The sequence below is a fragment of the Anomaloglossus baeobatrachus genome, chromosome 1 (assembly GCF_048569485.1).
Source record: "Anomaloglossus baeobatrachus isolate aAnoBae1 chromosome 1, aAnoBae1.hap1, whole genome shotgun sequence".
Lineage (NCBI taxonomy): Eukaryota > Metazoa > Chordata > Amphibia > Anura > Aromobatidae > Anomaloglossus > Anomaloglossus baeobatrachus.
The window spans coordinates 180,024,067-180,044,136 of NC_134353.1; the positions used below are offsets into that span (position 1 = coordinate 180,024,067).

Consider the following 20,070-nt stretch of genomic DNA (forward strand, 5'->3'; position numbering starts at 1 on the left):
ATAATTTGACTTCCATTATATCCTCATTTCCTCCATTATATACAGTATACAGGCCCTAGCTATATTTTCCACTGTTCATTATTCTGAATGAGTCAGTCTTGTAACCGCCGAATTCTTAGGACATTATTGATATATTGCCATATTACGCCCAGCAGTATTCGGCTCAGCAGACTTTAATAACTTCTCTCCCCCATAAAAATAATGTAGGTACAAGACATTTGTCGTTCTTGTAGTCTATGCATAGTATGTAATCTATTTGTCTTCAGCCCATGTGTTTCTATCTGTATGTCCAATAAAGAACTCTTTTTACGCAACTACAGTCAAGTCATATAATATCTCCCATTAAGATAGCTGAGTTCCATGTTATTAAACTGTTGCGGTTGTGTTAAGGTCAAGATGTGGTATCACTTACTGCTGACTCAACAGAGCCATGCCAGCAATGAGCAAGTCACCTATCCAAACAATGCGATGGTCTATACAGTGAACAATCCATGAGAAGTAGAAGAGCAATGGTACACCTTCAGGATCTCAAGACAATATCTAAACAAGAAATACAAGTTTTTGGAATATTGAGAACATTTTGAGTGTAGATTTAATGATGGTTTCACAGGGGTTAGCACAGTACTAGCTGACCACGGCGGTCTCTTATGATCTTGGTATCATCTGATAATCTGATCTAATAATGATTTTATGGAGACTATTATATTTGGTTTCATAATAATTCTCATTTCAATGTGGTACTAGAAAAAATCTCTCTATGGTTTTCAAAAATATAGCATATATCTGCAATTGGATGTGTCTAAGGCTAAATTCAGACATTCATGTATCATGGTCTGAGTATGGACCATGATGCATTCACTGAATAGGGGTCCCCTTACTCCAACATGACAGCCTTATATATGAGACTGTCAAGTTTGGGCCATGAGACTCGTAGCTAGTTTGTGCGTCATGGTCCATAGTATTTTTTATGAAAGTCTGCAGTCATGCTGGTGGCGAGAGTGAGAGATCACATAACCACGCTTTTGTGACTTGCACACATACAGGTATGTTCCAACTAGACATGCCTGGTCTCGCGCAATACAAGTGACATGAGTGAGGCAGGACACGTCTAGTTGAAATTTGGCCAGAAATATGCAAATTGAATTCTTGCGCTCACATAACCGGACCTCTTGCTGCCGACATGGGAGAAACCGAAATGTGTACAGTGTACACTCTAGAGAATTCAGAAGTCTGCAGTCTTCTAGAGTGACTGCAGACTTTCATCACAAACCTGGACAAGCCCTTTAATTATAAAATGAAGCATTGTAGCATGCCCATCCTAACAGTGAGTAATGCACTCACTGTCAGAATTCATCTTCATATGCTAGTTCCATCAGTCATCACATGGCCACTCCACTCATGCGATTTTTATTCTAAATCCCCCATCACACATAGTGAGATCGCTGAAACGTCACAGGTTTTGTGACATATCAGCGACCTCACCAGCGATATTGCTGTGTGTGACAAGCAGCAGCAAGCGGGCCCCTGCTGCGAGGTCGCTGATCGTTACAAAACGATCAGGACCATTTTTGCTCGTTGGTCTCCCCCTGTGCCTCAGCGTATTTGATTGCGGGAGACCAACGATCTGAATGTGCAGGGAGCCGACGTCTAGCAGTCTGTAAGTGGCGGTACACTGGTTACCATGGTACACATCGGGTAACTATGCAAAGCGCTTTGCTTAGTTGCCCGATGTGTACCATGGTTACTAGCATACGCCGGTTACAGGCTGCCAGACAACTCCCTGCACACGTAGCCAGGGTACACATTGGGTAACTATGCAAAGTGCTTTGCTTAGTTACCCGATGTGTACCATGGCTCCCAAACACAGCGTCGTTACACGGGTCGCTGGTGGCTGGTCTCTGATCGCTGTGGAGATCTGCCTGATAGACAGCTCACCAGTGACCATATAGCGACGCTCCAGCAATCCCTGCCGGGCTGTATCGCTAGTGGGATCGCTCGAACGGCGCTACGTGTGACGGGACCCTTACGGTCACATAACATCAAGCTGTTCTTCCTGTTTCTCTCTATGAAGCAGGAACTGTAGTTTTTCACTGAACATTGAGAGAATTAGGAAGAGCAGCTCATCAATACATGACTAAGTGTGAAAATTGCTTGTAAGCAGTCACATGACGACTACTAAAACCGAATGTGGGAGGAGGGGGAGCCAAACAGAATTCTTGCCCCGATGCCAGAAAACCTATATCAGCCTCTGGAGAAAGTCATGTCAAATGCTCAGCTATTTCAAGTAGTCCCATTGAGAATGGAGTTGAGGTTGAGCATGCACATCTCCATTCCATTTTCAAGGGTCCCGATTTTCAAGGGTCCCAGTAGTTGGACCTCCATTGCTCAGTAAGTTATCCCGTATGAATAGGAGATAATTATATTGGGAATAGCCCTGTAATATAAAAAGCACTTGAAAGCCCACATTTTGCACGGTAGCTAGCCATACGTTACACATGATAGTAATTGTGGGTAGGCAGCACTGATCAATAAACAGAATATAAGTGTCCCTGTGAAAGAGTCTTCTCCTAACAATGCAATTATCTACTTTAGATTATATCAGTTGTCTAAGAAGCCTGACAAGCAAATTGCTTATGTCCTGGGGCCATGCAAGGTTGCCATTAAATACAACGCAGACTTTAATTTAGAATCTGAACTTTTGGATTACTAGGAGAAAGTAATTGCCAATGTCGTAAAAAAAAGTAGATATGGTTTAGACATTATAATAAAGTTCTTCCCCGATTATCTAATAAAAGCACTTTTCTTTTTGCTTGTCACTAAGAAGACAATACTCTGCAGAAATTGGAGAGGTCCTGTTTCTAGACAGCTGAGTAATGGGTAAAAGCAACAGCTGGCCAATGATTCATTATTTTCCCCTACAAACCCTGCTTTGAAGACTTCAATCAGCATTGTGTCAAAAGAAGCATAAAGGAGAACAGATCAGGTAAGATGACAAACCCGGATGCATGCCTTACACAACTGGACTGTTTATTAAGTCACAAAACAGGCTGTGATACGGTGCGATTTCCGTCTAGACAGAACGAGTGGAGAATACATTAGCCAGAGGAGAACATGGGATCCCCAGGCTCTATGTATGTGCGGGCGTGTAGGGACGCTTCCAAGGACGGCATAGTAAGCGATGAGTTACCGTCTGTGAGGAAATCACTCCCTAAGGCAACAATAACATGGCTTTATGAATGAGCTACCAACGTTTGCTGTATGACACATGCATGTTCCTGATGAGTAGTGTGAAAAAAATGTATAATCCTCACTACAAATCATTCTCTGTAATCCAAGTGCATCCATTCATGTCCGGAATCTATATGTGTTATCCTGTGAAGTAGATATCATTTTATGTGTTTATATATCTTCTATTATACTTCTAATTCTCTTTTTTTTATAGTATTTATCTTGTTTTTATACTATACTTTTCCATACCTTATGTCTACAGTATATCACAAAGGTGAGTACACCCCTCACATTTTTGTTACTATTTTCTTATATATTTTCATGAGACAAAACTGAAGATATGACACTGATACAATGTAAAGTAGTCAGTGTACAGCTTGTATACTGTAACAGTGTAAATTTGGTGTGTCCTCTAAATAACTCACACAGCCATTAATGTCTAAAGCACAAGTAACAAAACTGAGTACACCCCTAAGCGAAAATGGCCAAATTGTGCCCAAAGTATCAATATTTTGTGTAACCACCATTATTTTCAAGCCGTAAGGGTGCCTGCCCACGATTAGTATTTGCAGCGTTTTGGACGCAGCATGCTTCAGCTGTGTGCATAATGCTGCGTTGTACAGTACAAGCATAGATGAGGGATTTCTAGAAATTCTGTGCCCTCTCTGCTTCTTTTGTCCACAGCAAACACTGACCTGCGGTGCGTCTTTCCAGACCGCAGCATGTCAATTGTTTGATGCTGAATCATATGCGTCCACCTTAGGGAGAACACAAGGGGGAGACCACAGTGCACAGAACCCTGATCGTGGGCACAAGCAGCTGTGGTCTCCTGCGTTCTCCTGCAGGGGAGACACGCGGCCCCGCCGGTCAGGACTCGCTGCGTTCTAAACTCAGTGAGTCCTGATCGTGGGCACATACCCTAACTCTCTTGGGCATGGAGTTCACTGGAGCTTCACAGGAGCCACTGGAATCCTCTACCACTTCATCATCACATCACGGAACTGGTGAATGTTAGAGTGCTTGCGGTCCTCCACCTTCCATTTAAGAATGCCCACAAATGCCCAAAAGGGTTCTGTGAGGGGTGTACTCACTTTTGTGATATACTGTATATAGATCAAAATACTAAGTACTCGTAATTATGGATTTGGTAGAGTATAAAAAGAAAAATGACCTTTAAGACAAAAATATTACTGGAAAACAGTAAGCAAATACAGTATATTAATTAGATTGTGGTTGTTAATTTGTGAAACGTTTTCTATGAATTATCACTGATTCAATAGTTCTATTAAAAGTGGACAATCCAGTAAAGGAAATCAGTAGGTGAATGTATGTGGCCTCTACAGTAGCAAAATCCCAGGAATTTGGATCAAATCACTATTAATGTCCTATTTATCTACATGTGTATGTTCGTATGGTAAGGAATTTTCTGACCATAGACATTGGTTTGCTGGGAAAACAGATATCCTGTCATTAGATTATAGACACATAATATGCATGCAGGTCAATGTGAGTTATTTGGGCACAGATTTGCACGTCTGTAATCCTATATATCAATTCCATTGTAGAATGCTTGAATGTCTACAGATGAAAGCTATACAACATAAGGAAGGCTATGTTCATAAGTCAAGTAATCCTCCATTAGTAAGGATCCAGCAGCAATCCATTGAGAAAAAAAGCTATGCGGACACCACTTTTTTGTCCAGCTAAAATATCTGATTTCAACTGGATACATTTTTTTAACATAGAAGTCTATGGGAAACAGATCTGTTAAATAGTCATCTGATTACTTCCAATTGAAATTTATCCAATAAGAAAAAAACAGATCATTTTCAAATGAAGGATCCCACCATCGCATCCAAGATTTCTCCCGTGCCTCCCCCATACTCTGGAATGCTCTGCCACAACATATCAGACTCTCGCCTACCTTGACAAGCTTCAAAAGGAACCTGAAGACCTGCCTCTTCCGACAAGTCTACAACCTACAATAACCCTCAGTCTGATACAGCGCCACACGACCAGCTCTACCCTCACCTACTGCATCCTCACCCATCCCTTGTAGACTCTGAGCCTTTGCAGGCAGGGACCTCTATCCTCCTGTACCTGTCTGTGCCTTGTATTGTTTATGACTATTGTACTTGTCCCTATTATGTATACCCCTTTTACATGTAAAGCGCTATGAAATAAATGGTTCTATAATAATAATAATAATAGTAAAAAAGAAAGAAAAAAGGATGTCAATATAACAGATACTTTTTCTATAGACTTGAGTGATAAAAAAAACAAACGGATCCAGTTGTAATCAGTTTTTTTTAGCCAGATAAAGTGGTGTTTACACAACTTTTTTCTCAATGGAAGGGAAGTTTTAGTCAGAAAATGATTTATTCATTTAACTAACTTTTTGTATTGCGTATATTTTTTTTTTACATTTTTTTTTTCTTAAATGTTTTTCATATCACGATCTTTATTAAACATAACATTAGTAAGCCATTGAAGCTTTTTTAGGCTCTTTCTTCCTGTCCTTTCAGATATAGTTTACATCAAGCTCCTTATCATCAGAGGTAGGATACAATGGCAGGTAACACCTCTATACAGAGGATCCACCAATCACAATAGGCGATATCACAGCTGACCCTGGTCCTTTCACTATGACCTTAGGGGTACTTCTCACATAGCGAGATCGCTGCTGAGTCACGGTTTTTGTGACGCACCAGTGACCTCATTAGCGATCTCGCTGTGTGTGACACTGAGCAGGGATCTGGCCCCTGCTGTGAAATTGCTGCTCGTTACACACAGTGCTGGTTCATTTTTTGGACGTTGCTCTCCCGCTGTGAAGCACACATCGCTGTGTTTGACAGCGAGAGAGCAACAATCTGAATGTGCAGGGAACAGGAAGCCAGCATGTGGCAGCCTGCGGTAAGCTGTAACCAAGGTAAATATCGGGTAACCAAGCGAAGGGCTTTGCTTGGTTACCCGATATTTACCTTGGTTTCTAGCGTCTGCCGCTCTCAGGCTGCCAGTGCTGGCTCCCTGCACACTTAGCCGGAGTACATATCGGGTAAATAAGCAAAGTGGTTTGCTTATTAACCCAATGTGTACTCTGGCTACGAGTGCAGGGAGCCAGCGCTAAGCGGTGTGCGCTGGTAACCAAGGTAAATATCGGGTAACCAAGCGAAGTGCTTTACTTGGTTACCCGATATTTACCTTAGTTACCAAGCACAGCGTCGCTTCCACGCGTTGCTGCTGGCTGGGGGCTGGTCACTGGTCGCTGGTGAGATCTGCCTGATTGACAGCTCACCAGCGACCATGTAGCGACGCACCAGCGATCCTGACTAGGTCAGATCGCTGGTGGGATCACTGGAGCGTTGCTAAAGTGTGACGGTACCCTTAGGATACACTCACTAGATGCTTCAATACAAAGATATGGTCAGAATCTGTTCATTATCTCTATGTCCATGTACATGTGTTATTTCCTGAAACAAAAGCAAGCAAAAATCTAAAAAGGCCCCCGCAGCCATTGGGAAAAAACTTATTTTTAACACAAATCCCTGATTTAAACAATGGGTAATTTTCTGATAACATCAGAAAATGCTGGAAATGTTTAGAAAACATCAAAAGAATGGACAGGCTTTAAACGGCAAGTATTGAAAATAAGTGACGTACATTTTTCCGGCGTCTTCTCCTGCTAAGAAGACGGTCAATAATTTACAATAGAAAGCAAATAAAAGATGCACAAAAAGAAGCCTTGATCACATTTTGAGCATTTTGTCAACAATTTTGTATAAAAAAAATGCTACCATCTTCTTCAATATTTAATGGAATTAAAAAGATGTCTGTAAAATTACCATCTAAAGACACCCCCTCCCAAAAAAAAAAGCAAAAAAATGGGAACAAAAACCACTGAGAATGTTCAGGAAATAATAAAAAAAATGCTAATAACGCTAATAACAATCTTTCAGGTTTAAAAGATTCAAGAGAAATGGAGCAATTCAAGAAGCATCATCTCTAAAAATATCTATTTTTGATCACTTAAAAATGATTCAGAATGAACATGTCTTTTCAGAGAAGATCCTACATTTAGCATTGACACTGAAAGGGATCAAGAAGTTCAAAATGTCTGTCATCACATATTTTAGGCAGCATCCTCTTCTAGGCACGCTTTAGGATGAGTTGCAGCTGGAAGAAACACTGATGAAGACAGATGTCTCTGAGCGATCTTGGAGCAAGCTCCTGTCAGTCTGAGGAGCAGAATGTGAACTAACATAACTGATCTCCTCACTCAGCCTGACAGGTTTGTTACTGGACTTTGAGCAGGGATGAAGCAGGAGAAAAAAACCCTCTCCTTGGCTGTCTGAACCTTTTTACTCCTGCTTCAGTCCTGCTCAGACCTCAGTTGTTCTCCTGTTCTGCTCAGTCAGTCTCATTATTACCCCGCTGTAAATTTGTCCGTCTGACTGAGTAGAATGGGATTACAACTGAGCATGGAGAAGGATTGCATCGTATAAGAAACCAAAAAGAAAAATAGACATATAGGATCCAAATTACAAAATAAACATAAAATTATATTCATTTGTAATTAGTTAAAACCCCTTAAATTAGGCACTCTCAGGTTTAAAAATATAAATAGATGTGTGAAGGATGTTTCAGAGGCAAACATACTCATAAAGGTGGCTAACTGACCCTAGTGAGCACTAAACATCTGTAAGCCTACCTAACGCTGGGGTTGGCACCCTAACATTCGACTTGGTGCTACCACTCAACGACAACTGGCCCTGGACACCTTAGGATCACCCTAGTTAAGAATAGATATGCACAGATTCACTAAACCAGTATTGCATACCAAATGTCTTCATCTATCACAATAAGGGGCAAGTGCTGGACTATTTTTGTCAATAACCATATAGATACAGACAATAGATGTGGTTATAATGCCCATATGTCACGTCCTCACCGGAGTCCACTCCTGCGACTTCTGCTTCAGTCACCAGGCGCCGCCGTATTCCCGCAATGAACTGTGCTGGTGATAGGAGAGGAGTCGTGCCAGTGGCTCTGATGGGCGCAGGCTCCGCTCATCCACTAAGATGGGTTTCCCTGGCACCTGCATTACCACTGGCTGATTGTAGGTGGCGTGTGTCTTCCAGCCAAAGTTACCACCATTCAGCTACAGCCAATAGGAAGACACCACACCCTTTTAATACGCTCTTCTGTCTGCTAGCCATTGCCAGATATAGATTGTATTCCTACTAGACTCTGGTTCTCCCGACTCTGATTATTGATTCCTGCTTTGACCCTGCCTGCTCTGACTACTCTCCTGCCTGCCGTATTTGTACCTTGCTGCCATCTTTGGTTTTGACTTCTGCCTGATTTTCTAACTACACCCTTGTCTGCTGATTTTGTCCCTGTTCTTTATCTTCTGGTTTGACTCTGCCGGACTACTACTCCCATTTGGACTGCAGCCTTCCACAGGTAATGATCTCCAAGGTCCCTGTGTAATTCCAAATTCTCGTAATCCTGCTTAGTGAGCGGTTCGCCTATCCTGTCCGTATCAGCCATCCTGAGACTGTGGTTTTGGAAAGGCATCACACCATAACCCCAATATCAATACATTAAATATGAGGATATGTATGTTACACAGATCGTTATGTCCATACCTGTATAACCAAATACAGAGTGACAAAGGCATGAAAAAAGTAGTAATGCTCATTTCAATAGAATCTTGTACTTGTACTTGTCCCCTTTACTTCTCAGTGCTTGTCCCCGAGGATTCAATCAGGAGTAAAAAAAGCAGCTTTTGCTCAGTTAGCTGAGAATAGTTTTTTATTTCTCCTGCTTCCGCCTTGATCCATTTCCAGTTATAAACCTGTCAGGCTGAGTGAGAAGATCAGTTGCTCATTCACTATGCTGCTCCTCAGCCTGACAGGAATCTGCTCTTACGTGGCTCAGAGACATCTAGCTTGAGCAGTGTTTCTTCAGGCTGGAACCCATCATATTGCATGACTAGAATGTGTTGCATCATGAAATATGTGACGGCGGCCATTTTTGGAAAACTTGATGGGCTTAAGTAAGCTATTCTACTGTTATGCTGTTTATTTTTTTTCAGTTATGCTTTCTAGCAAAGGTTTAGGTATCACAAGTGACAGTGACATGAGAGGACAAAAAAAGCGTCTGAAAAAGGCTCTTTGTGAAGAAAATAAATTAACTAAGAATAATCTTGATTAGTGATTGTTATTACTTGAAAGATCACATACTAGAAATGTATAACTACCTCTACCTTATCAGTCTACAAATTGCCCTGTTTGATATGACTAGAGTTGAGCGGATCGGCTATAATGAGAGAGAGAGAGAGAGAGGAGAGAGAGAGAAAAAAATAATAATAATTCCGGGTACAGTTCGGACTCGGATCGGAACCTCGAACTGTGCGGATCCGGATTTTTCAGATCCGGGTCCGCTCAACACTAGATATGACACAATTCTCATTTACTAATAGGTTATTTAGGATCAATAGCAAATAGACATTGCTGTCAACACCTAAAGGTTCTTATAACTACTTGTAAGTCATCAATACATCATCCACCTGCATTACCGGGATTCAGTGGAGCAGCATATGATATGGGTGCTTGGCCCAAGAGGTCAAAATGCCAGGTTATTTCAGTCTGACCACCCACGTGAGTCTCCTAGAAAAACAGCCATACTGTTGATTGAAATGATGAATTGGGAATCAGTCAAGGGGAGCCTACACATTCTATACTGGACAGGAATAAACTTTAAGGGTTCCTACAGACAGTCAAAAGATCTTTGAATTATGTTAGCCAGTAGATAGAAAAAATAAGAATTGTAAATCCTCAGTGGTTGATATCTACATGGCTAACCAAAAAGTTGATGACAAAAAGCAAACTTTTGAGAGGCCACTTAATCAAGTATGGTCTAAACAGAACCTGATAGCTGATCCTTGGTGCCAGAATGAATGGCAGCTTCAACCTGAGGAAAGTATGTTTTAGGAATCGTTGAGATGAGCATATTATATCGATGTGAGGAGAGGGAAAGAAAATATACTCAAAAGTCCGAGATCACCACAAAAATATATTAGTTTATCAACATGAAGCAAGGACCTGACAGGCAACTAAAAACAATTAAAAGCGCACATAGGCTACAAAAAACATTTTGGGGAATGCCCATAATAAGGCTAACCCCAATCCTAAAGCTACCAGGCATAGCTCATACATAAAAAAATGGTATTACCAGTGGCAACCAATAAAAAAAGGGCAATAAATACAATCCAGCCAAAATCTGATACGATAAGGTAGAATGGATAATGTAAACACTTGTAAAAGGGTTATCAAACTGTGAAATATCCCAGTATAATATGTCCACACAGTATATCCACACAAAACAAGAGATTGCTATAAATTAAGAAAAAGTGAAAATGTAACCATACGAATGGCATGTGTGGGGTGTACATATTTGGAAGGGAAAAGTCACTAGATAATTAGACCAAATTAAATCATACAGACCTGATGGGACTGTACGTAAGGATGAGGTTATGCCGAAATAATTCTAACAATAGAGGACCAAAATATCGGATGAGAATACAGATAGTAATAATAATCTGTCAGTGTGGCCACACTTTAAAGAAGAAAAAACTGGTAGGCAATATACTATATCCAATTGTAAGGGCGCAAATTGATGCCAAGGAACTGTGAGCCAGAGGCTGGAGGAATAGAATGAGAAAGGGAATCACCCCACATGCAGTGACGTAACTTGAAGTTCATGGGCCCCAATGCAAAAGCTCCAACACGGCTCCCAATAATTTCAAGTCTTTAATAGTACTGGTCTTTGCTTATAGGCCAGAGGGACTTTTTGGGCCTCCTAAGCTCCAGGATCCAGGTGCAATTGCAACTCCTGCACCTATTGTAGTTACGCCCCTGCCCACATATACTGTATCGACACCTGCAGTGTGGCTTTCTCAAGGATAGGTATGTAGGCAGTAGTCAGAGAAGGCTTCTTATATATACAAATAATAAAGACATGAACTTTACCAGGTGCGCAGTACAGGTGTCCATGTTAGGGTATGTAAGACGTAGAGGACGTGTCATAGTCATTATTCCGATTTGCGGCTGCGCATACCTAACAGTGTTTGGGTAGAGACTCTGTGGCCGCGTAGCTTCGGCAATGTAAGTAAATAAGATTACGCTGCGGCTGCGCAAGTCTAACAGTGTCTGGATAAACACTCCGCCTAGTGTATCACCATTCAGTGGTCATGTAAAGTATACGGTCTTCTGTTGAAAATTTACAGCGCGTGTGTCACATGCTGTCAGGATTCTCCTGAATTTTCAGTAAGAGCAGGTGGTTAAGTGACCGCAAATATGTGATTTCCATAATTCCGGGCACATTCTGACTAGACACCTTGAGCCTTGCTCAATTTACTTGTATTGAGAGAGGCTATGCACGACTAGTTGATATGCGACTGCATGTACACAAATCGCATACATGCGGTCACATCACTGCATGGTCTCACCAGCGACACAAGAGAATTCTGACAGACTTTTAGCAGAAGACTGGACAACACCTGAGATATTGTATTTACATTATGAGCCACATTAATTATGAGGACTGATGTGAGCCCTGGCAATCTATATACAGCAAAGCCGACTACACTGGAGCTAATAAGTGACAGGATTATTAAACTATATAATATATTGTGAAATGGTCTTAATATTTGCTTACCTGGTTCAGATGCACAGCGTGGTTCTGTTGGATGGAAACAGAAAAATATATGATGTTTTAGGAGTCACTGAAGTATCTATGATTCTAAAAAGTGATGACATGACATCGCTTCACTATAAAAAGGAAAAAAATCCCAGGCTCCTGTTCTTAGGGTCAGTGATGATTTATTGTCCATAAACAATTCATTTCAGGGAAAAAAAAGCACCTCTTCATCAGATATTAAGGTCAGACATTCATATCTGATGAAGATTTTTTCCCTGAAATGCATTATTTGTGGATCATTGACCCTAAGCGCAGGAGCCTGGGATTGTATTCCTTTTTGGTTTTGCTACAGATTATACAACACCGGATCCACTGATTTTTTGGCGGCTCCAAGGAAGACATCCACTGCTGGCCATTTCCATATTCTATGTAGCCACTACAGTGGATGAGACTTTCACAAAATCACAAGGTGACAATCCCTTTATGATTGGTCCAATACTATCACTAGTCATACGTTACTACGCTATGTAGAAATCTGCTGCTTATTTTTAACAGCTCCTCTAGTACTTCATATAGAAATGGATTATAGTGAGAAGTCTTATTGCAAACACTATGTCACATAGCAAATTTCTGTTTCTAGATATAGCATTTTAAACTTAAAGGGTTAGTCCTATCTCCAAGATCCTATCCCAATATGTAGTAGGGATAATACTAATAAACACCTTCAATTAGAAATGTAATATAGTTCTCCTGATTAGCTATGTCATTTACTTCATGTGCAGGGTATTGCATTAGCTTAGATGTCCATGGTTACGACCACGCATATAATGACAGTTAGTTGCTCGTGGTTGTAGCCATGGATATCTAAGCTACTGTAATGCCCTTCACATGAGGTAAGAGACATGGCTCTGTCAGAAAAACCATACTACATTTCTAATTGGAGGTATTTGCTAATATTATTTTTACCCCTACTACATATTGGGATAGGATCTTAGAAATGGGAATACCCCTTTAACATTAGCAGGTAACAGAAACATATACGGTATATTGAGACAGAAAACTGTAACTGGACACTCACTACACAAGGAAATGAACAAGCCAAGTTAGATGACAAGATAGACTTTTCTGTATCAGGATAAAGGTACCGTCACACTAAGCAACATCGCTGCTGAGGCACAACTTGCTAGTGATGTCGCTGTGTGTGACATCCAGCAACAACCTGGCTCCTTCTGTGAGGTCGCCGCTCGTTGCTGAATGTCCTGGACCATTTTTTGGTCGTTGCTCTCCCGCTGTGAAGCGCACATCGCTGTGTGTGACAGCGACAGAGCAATAACTGAATGTGCAGTGAGCAGGAGCCGGCTTCTGCGGACGCTGGTAACCAATGTAAATATCGGGTAACCAAGAAGCCCTTTCCTTGGTTACCCGATATTTACCTTCGTTACCAGCGTCCGCCGCTCTCAGCTGTCAGTGTTGGCTCCCTGCTCACTGCACACGTAGCCGGAGTACACATTGGGTAATTAACCCGATGTGTACTGTGGCTAGGAGTGCAGGGAACAGGGAGCCAGCACTGGCAGCGTGAGAGCGGCGGACGCTGGTAACGAAGGTAAATATCGGGTAACCAAGGGAAGGGCTTCTTGGTTACCCGATATTTACATTGGTTACCAGCGTCCGCAGAAGCCGGCTCCCTGCTGCCTGCACACGTAGCAGAGTACACATCGGGTAATTAACCCGATGTGTACTGTGGCTAGGTGTGCAGGGAGCCAGTGCTAAGCGGTGTGCGCTGGTAACCAAGGTAAATATCGGGTTGGTTTCCCGATATTTGCCTTAGTTACCAAGCGCAGCATGCTTCCACGTGTAGCGACGCTCCAGCGATCCCTGCCAGGTCAGGTTGCTGGTGGGATCGCTGGAGCGTCGCTTAGTGTGACATCTCACCAGCGACCTCCTAGCAACTTACCAGCGATCCCTATCAGGTTGTATCGTTGTTGGGATCGCTGGTAAGTTGTTTAGTGTGACTGGGCCTTAACTTGCAGCTTGTGGTATGTTTAACAGTAAAAAGGGGGGGGGGGGGTATGAGGGCACTAAAAAAGTGGGATGTACATAGCACTTACTTTAAAAATGCAAACAATTATATGACACCTATATAAATGCATGAAGGATTAAGCTGCCGCAAGTAACAATAAACATGGGCCCAAAGATGGCAAAATAGATATAAAGAGGAACCTGTCAATAGGGCAAAGAATAAGAGGAGGAGGGAAGACCCAATCTAATATTGAATATCTGGTATTATCACTATTTTGACCCACACTAGTTTTGGAGTGTGGGAGGAAACCAGAGAAGCCAGAGGAAACCCACACAAACACAGGGAGAACATACAAACTCCTTGCAGATGGTGTCCTTGGTGGGATTTGAACCCAGGACCCCAGCTCTGCAAGACTGCATTGCTAACCACTGAGCCATAGCCCAGTATCATTTTAGGTGTTTTTAATCTATTCTTTTGTCAACCTTGTGTACATGTTATTTCTAATAAAGGTATTTCTATGGTGATCATGTGGCGCCCTAGGACCTGGTCGCCACAACGGCATTGCCCTCCTGAGGGTTAATGCTGAGCCTGGAGGTAATGGGGAAATCTACTGGCCAGTAAGTTAACATCCACCGCAGTTTCTCCCTCAGGCCAGTAGGGGGAGCTCTGAACCTGAAGTTTCAGGGAGCTTCCTTAAGCCTGACCTGGGGGAGGAGTTAGTTAGTCTGTAGGGAGCAGCAGAAGTGAACAGACACAGAGTGAGCTGTCCTGTGAATCTGGGGCCTAGAGCTGGAGCAGTTTGGCCCAGAGAAGCAGGAGTAGCTGAGAGGCAGCAGAGAGACTCGGACATCGGAGTCTGTGGTTGCCAGGGTATAAAATCCGTCCCTGGTAGCCGAATCCGAAGGGCAGGGGAGCTGCAAGCCCCTGGCCCAGACACATCCAAGGTACAGCTGCAGCATCAGGGCCCGGTGTGGACCCCAGCGGAGAAGCACCAGGGAGTGGGCCTGCGCAGCCACCTACAGAGGGAAGGGACGTGCTATTGGTCCCAGCAGCGAAGAGGGCCATTGCTGGATTCAGAGAAGCAGGGTCCTATCATCACCAAGAAAGGTACAGGAGTAGGCCTCATACTCAGCTGGCCAGAAAGCTCACCCCAAGTACTTCCAGGCCGACTGGATCCCCATCACCACCTGTAACGGTCTCCCAGGACTGGACTGTTCCCAGAGTAAAAGAGGAAAAGGTAAAGAGACTGTTGTTTGTGCCTGGTTCTTTCCTCGCCTGTCGGCCCTGCACCGTGTTAGTCACACAGCACCATAGACTTTCACAAGCACCAACTGTGCCCCGGGCATTGCTCCACCTGTGGGGAGCAGTACTACCATAGCTGCTATATCATCATCCCGGAGGCCTCACACAGCAGCGGCGGCTTAATAGCCGCAGACCACAGGTGGCGTCACGAACACAACCATTAACAAGCAAGCCACATATTCAACTGACACCCACCAGGGCCACGGAGCCGGGCCCAGCCACCACTGACTACCACCGGACTAGTCCGGCCCGGCACCGGGTGTCCCATAGCCCTGGGGTGGGCGAGTCAATTTTGGCGTCACGAACAGGATTTCGTGCCCGGTCCCACCGGGTACTGTGCGCCTGCCGGAATTGTGCTTAAAAGACTGTGTACTGGCTGCAGACCACCGCCGCCATTAGCCTCGCCGAGCGCAGGAAGAAGGGGGGCGTGCCTGACAAAGAGCGCGAAGGGAGCGCGCCATCAGAGCAGAGCGCTGTTAACCCCGCGCGACCCGGAAGAAAATTTGAAAAGTGAACGGAGCCTGGTAAGGTTCACTAAGGGGGAGGAAGATGTCCGACTCAGAGGGAGGGCAGGTGGCTGCCATAGCCCGAGACGCCGCAGCACCAGCAGAAGCAATCCCAGTCGCCGTCGCCCCGGCCCCCACTGTAGCGCCGGTAATGCCGATCACCATGCCATACATACCGGGAGCAGAATGGCTGCCGCAATACTCCGGGGAGTCCCATACCTTGAGTGACTTCAGAGAAAGCCTGCACAGCTTATTCCGGGTGTATCCGCTGACTGAGAGCCAGAAGGTGGGCATATTAATGGGACAGCTAGCCGGCGCAGCCCAGCGTGAAGCGAAGTCATGGCCTGATACAGATAAAGGGACAGCAGCCCAGATACTGGCCAAGCTAAAGAGTACGTTTGACACTCGCACCGCAGCAGAGATAAAGATGAGATTCTTTGGGTGCAAGCAGCGGGCCACAGACAGCATAAGGGACTATGCCCTAAACCTGCAAGAGGCCCTGAAAGCAGTTAAACAGGTGGACCCAGAGAGTGTACGTGAAGAAGACAAACTCCTAACTGAGCAGTTCATAGAGGGGCTCCTGTCAGATGCCCACAGGACCCAGCTGCGTATCCTGGTCCTGCAGAACCCTGCTCTGGACTTTGCCAAGTTTAAGGACCAGGCCATCAGGGTACTGAGAGAATGTACGCCGAATGACCCAGTACCCCTCCGGCCTCCTGCTATCACGTACCCCGGGGTGGTGCCTGCAACACGAGCCACTGCAGGGGCTGAGGCGCAGTCCCTGGATAAGGATCCCACTGCGGAGCTCAGACAACAGGTCCAGGAGCTGACCAAGACTGTGGCTGCCCTTGCCAAGACCGTGCAGTCTCTACAAATGACCCCCTCGCCTGCGAAAATCGAGTTGGCCTCCAGCCCAGAGGACGTCCCATGGATGCGACAGAGAAGGATTCCGCCGACCCGAGGCAGAGACACAGACCGGTACGATTCAACAGGACAACCGATCTGCCGCAACTGCAACCAGGCGGGCCACATTGCACGACGCTGTCCTTTAAATGGGCCGAGCCTGGGGCCAGGAGCCGACCCCCAGGTGTAAGGAAGCCCGGCTCAACCCCCAGCCGCAGCAAGTATGTGGGAGGACGACCGGTCCTTCCTATTGTGCTGGATGGGATCCCTTTGAATGCCCTCCTGGATACGGGGTCCCAGGTAACAACCATCCCCCACAAACTGTACAAAAGATATTGGGCCGATTCAGACATTGACCATGGCCCAGATGATGATTTAACAATTGTGGCCAGTAATGGTCAGCCCTTACCTCAGATTGGGTACAAAGAAGTAACCATTAAAGTGGGGCGGGTGGAATTGCCATGTCAGGGGATGATAATTGTAGATATTGATCGCAAAGAATCTGACCCACTGCTAACTCTTGGTACAAATGTGATAGAAAATTGTATTGCCGAAGTGATAATTTTGTTACAACAGGCGTCTGAAACTGCCAGCTCCGGGCAGCAGCGTGTCCTACAGAGGGAGATCAGAGCCCTGATGAGGAGGCAGCAGGTAGAGCTGGCCGGAGGAGAAATTGGCAGTGTGAGGGTAAGTGACCCCCTCCCCATTGTAATACCCCCAAGAAGTGAAATGTTGATATGGTGTCGGGCAGCAATAGGCCTCAAGGGTCAGGATTACCATGCCTTGGTAGAACCAATGTATTCAGACAGTAGGCCTGGAGTCCTGATAGCCAGAGGGGTAGCGGACGTCCGCAAGGGGAGAGTGCCCGTCCGTGTCCTGAATTGTGGGGAGGAGGAGGCCAAATTGCCCCGGTATGCCACTGTGGCAAAATTGTACACTGTCAGCAACAATACCATTAAAGCAGTGGAACCCTTGATCCCGTCCGACCAGGCGGAAGACAATGGCTCCAAGGGGCAGCCGGAAGACTGGTGCCAAAAATTACATGTGGGCACCGACTCCACCCCCTCACACCAAAAGCATGGGGTTTACCGGGTGGTACAGGAGTACGAGCGGGTCTTCAGCAAACACCCCCTAGATTTTGGGCAGGTGAAAGGGGTTCAACATCAAATCCCCACGGGTGATCATCATCCCATTAAAGAAAGATACCGCCCTGTACCCCCCGCACAGTATCAGTGTGCCAAGGAAATGTTACGGGAAATGAAGGAGGCTGGGGTTATCAGAGATAGTTGTAGCCCCTGGGCAGCTCCACTAGTGCTCGTAAAGAAAAAAGATGGTACAATGAGAATGTGTGTAGATTACAGGCAAATTAACCGCATTACACATAAAGATGCCTATCCACTACCCAGAATAGAGGAGTCACTAACAGCCTTAAAGTCAGCTAACTATTTCTCCACCTTGGATCTCACCAGTGGGTATTGGCAGGTTCCCGTGGCAGAGGCGGACAAGGAGAAGACTGCATTCACGACACCAATGGGTCTCTGTGAGTTCAATTGTATGCCATTCGGGCTCTGCAACGCCCCAGGGACATTCCAAAGGTTGATGGAGTGCTGCTTGGGCCACCACAACTTCGAAACCGTGCTGCTGTACCTGGATGACGTAATAGTCTACTCCAAGACTTATGAGGACCACCTGAAGCACTTAGCAGAAGTGTTTGAGTCCTTGTCGAAATATGGCCTGAAGATCAAGCCGTCCAAATGTCACCTCTTGAAGCCAAAGGTACAGTACCTGGGTCATGTGGTCAGCGCAGAAGGCGTGGCACCTGATCCGGAGAAAGTCACGGTAATTAAGGACTGGCCAAGACCCACCACGGTGAAGGAGGTGCGGCAGTTCCTTGGACTGGTGGGCTACTACCGAAGGTTCATTGATGGGTTCACCAAGATAGCAGCGCCCCTTCAAGATCTCCTGGTGGGCCAGCCGAAGCAGGCTAAGAAGCAGAGCCCTCCATTTGAATGGAGCAGCCAACTGGAAACATCCTTTGTCCGGCTGAAAGGGGCTCTCACGGGAGAAGAAATTCTGGCCTACCCTGACTACAGCCAACCGTTTATACTGTACACAGACGCCAGCAACGTGGGACTGGGAGCAGTTCTGTCCCAGGTACAGGGAGGCAGAGAGAGGGTAATAGCGTACGCCAGTAGGAAGCTTCGGCCCACGGAAAGGAATCCAGAAAACTACAGTTCCTTCAAGCTGGAGTTCCTCGCTATTGTGTGGGCAGTGACTGAACGCTTCAAGCACTATCTGGCATCGGCCAAGTTTACCATCTTCACGGACAACAATCCGTTGACACACCTGGCAACAGCCAAGTTAGGTGCGATGGAACAGCGATGGATGGCCCGGCTGTCTAACTTTGACTTTACCATCAAGTATCGGGCTGGCAAGAAGAATAACAATGCTGATGCGCTGTCCAGAATGCCTCACTTACCCGAGTCTGGAGAAGACCTGGATGAACTCGAAGAGATAGAGTTACCGGCTTTCCATCACCAGGGTGTTTCACAGTGTGAGCATGCTGTGGGAGTGAAGCGCTTAAACCAGCACGAGGTCTCGGTCAATCCATTACTCCACCATAATTGGGAAGAAACACAGAATGGTGACCCGGCCGTGCGATTGGTCAAAGAGAAGCTAGCGCAAGCTGAGACCCATCTTGGCCCAGACGCTCCAGAGGAAGCCCAGCAGCTGTGGAAGGAGAGGACACGACTGTTCACCTACCAGGGCAAGCTCTGCAAGAGATATGTCAACTATCGAACAAATGAACTTGTCTGGCAGATAGTGGTTCCGCAGAGGGATGCTCCAATGGTCCTAGCAGCGTATCATGATAACGCAGGGCACTTCGGGTGGAAGAAGTTGGAGGCCTTACTCCGTGATCGGTTCTACTGGGTGCACATGAGAAAGATGATCGAGAAATGGTGCCGAGACTGTGGCCCGTGTAACTTGAGGCGGAAGGATGATGCCAGCCAAAGGTCTCCCCTACAGCCAATTGTCACGAAGCAGCCCCTGGAGTTGGTGGCCCTGGACCACGTGAAGTTAACACCAAGCCGGTCAGGCTATGTGTACGCCCTCACCATTGTGGACCATTACTCTCGTTTCCTGGTAGTAGTGCCTGTGAAGGACCAGACAGCCAGGACGGCAGCTAGAGCGTTCCAGGCATCCTTTTGTCGACCGCACGGCTATCCGGAAAGGGTACTGACGGATCAGGGTCCTGCATTCGAGGCTGAAGTGTTCCAAGAGTTCTGTAACATGTACGGTTGTAAGAAAATTCGAACCACACCGTACCACCCCCAGACCAATGGACTGTGCGAGAAAATGAACCATGTGGTTATTGATATGCTGAAGACCCTACCGCTGGAAGAGAGG

At 45.4% G+C, this 20,070-nt stretch overlaps 1 protein-coding gene across 1 annotated transcript in view; it reads right to left on the reverse strand.

Moving 5' to 3' along the window:
* PALLD (palladin, cytoskeletal associated protein) overlaps window positions 1–20,070 on the reverse strand; it is a 551,568-nt gene that overhangs the window by 219,147 nt on the left and 312,351 nt on the right. The window contains exon 8 of the mRNA XM_075347256.1: window positions 11,950–11,973. Within this exon, the coding sequence (XP_075203371.1) occupies window positions 11,950–11,973 (24 nt within the window). The remainder of the gene's footprint in view (window positions 1–11,949; window positions 11,974–20,070) is intronic.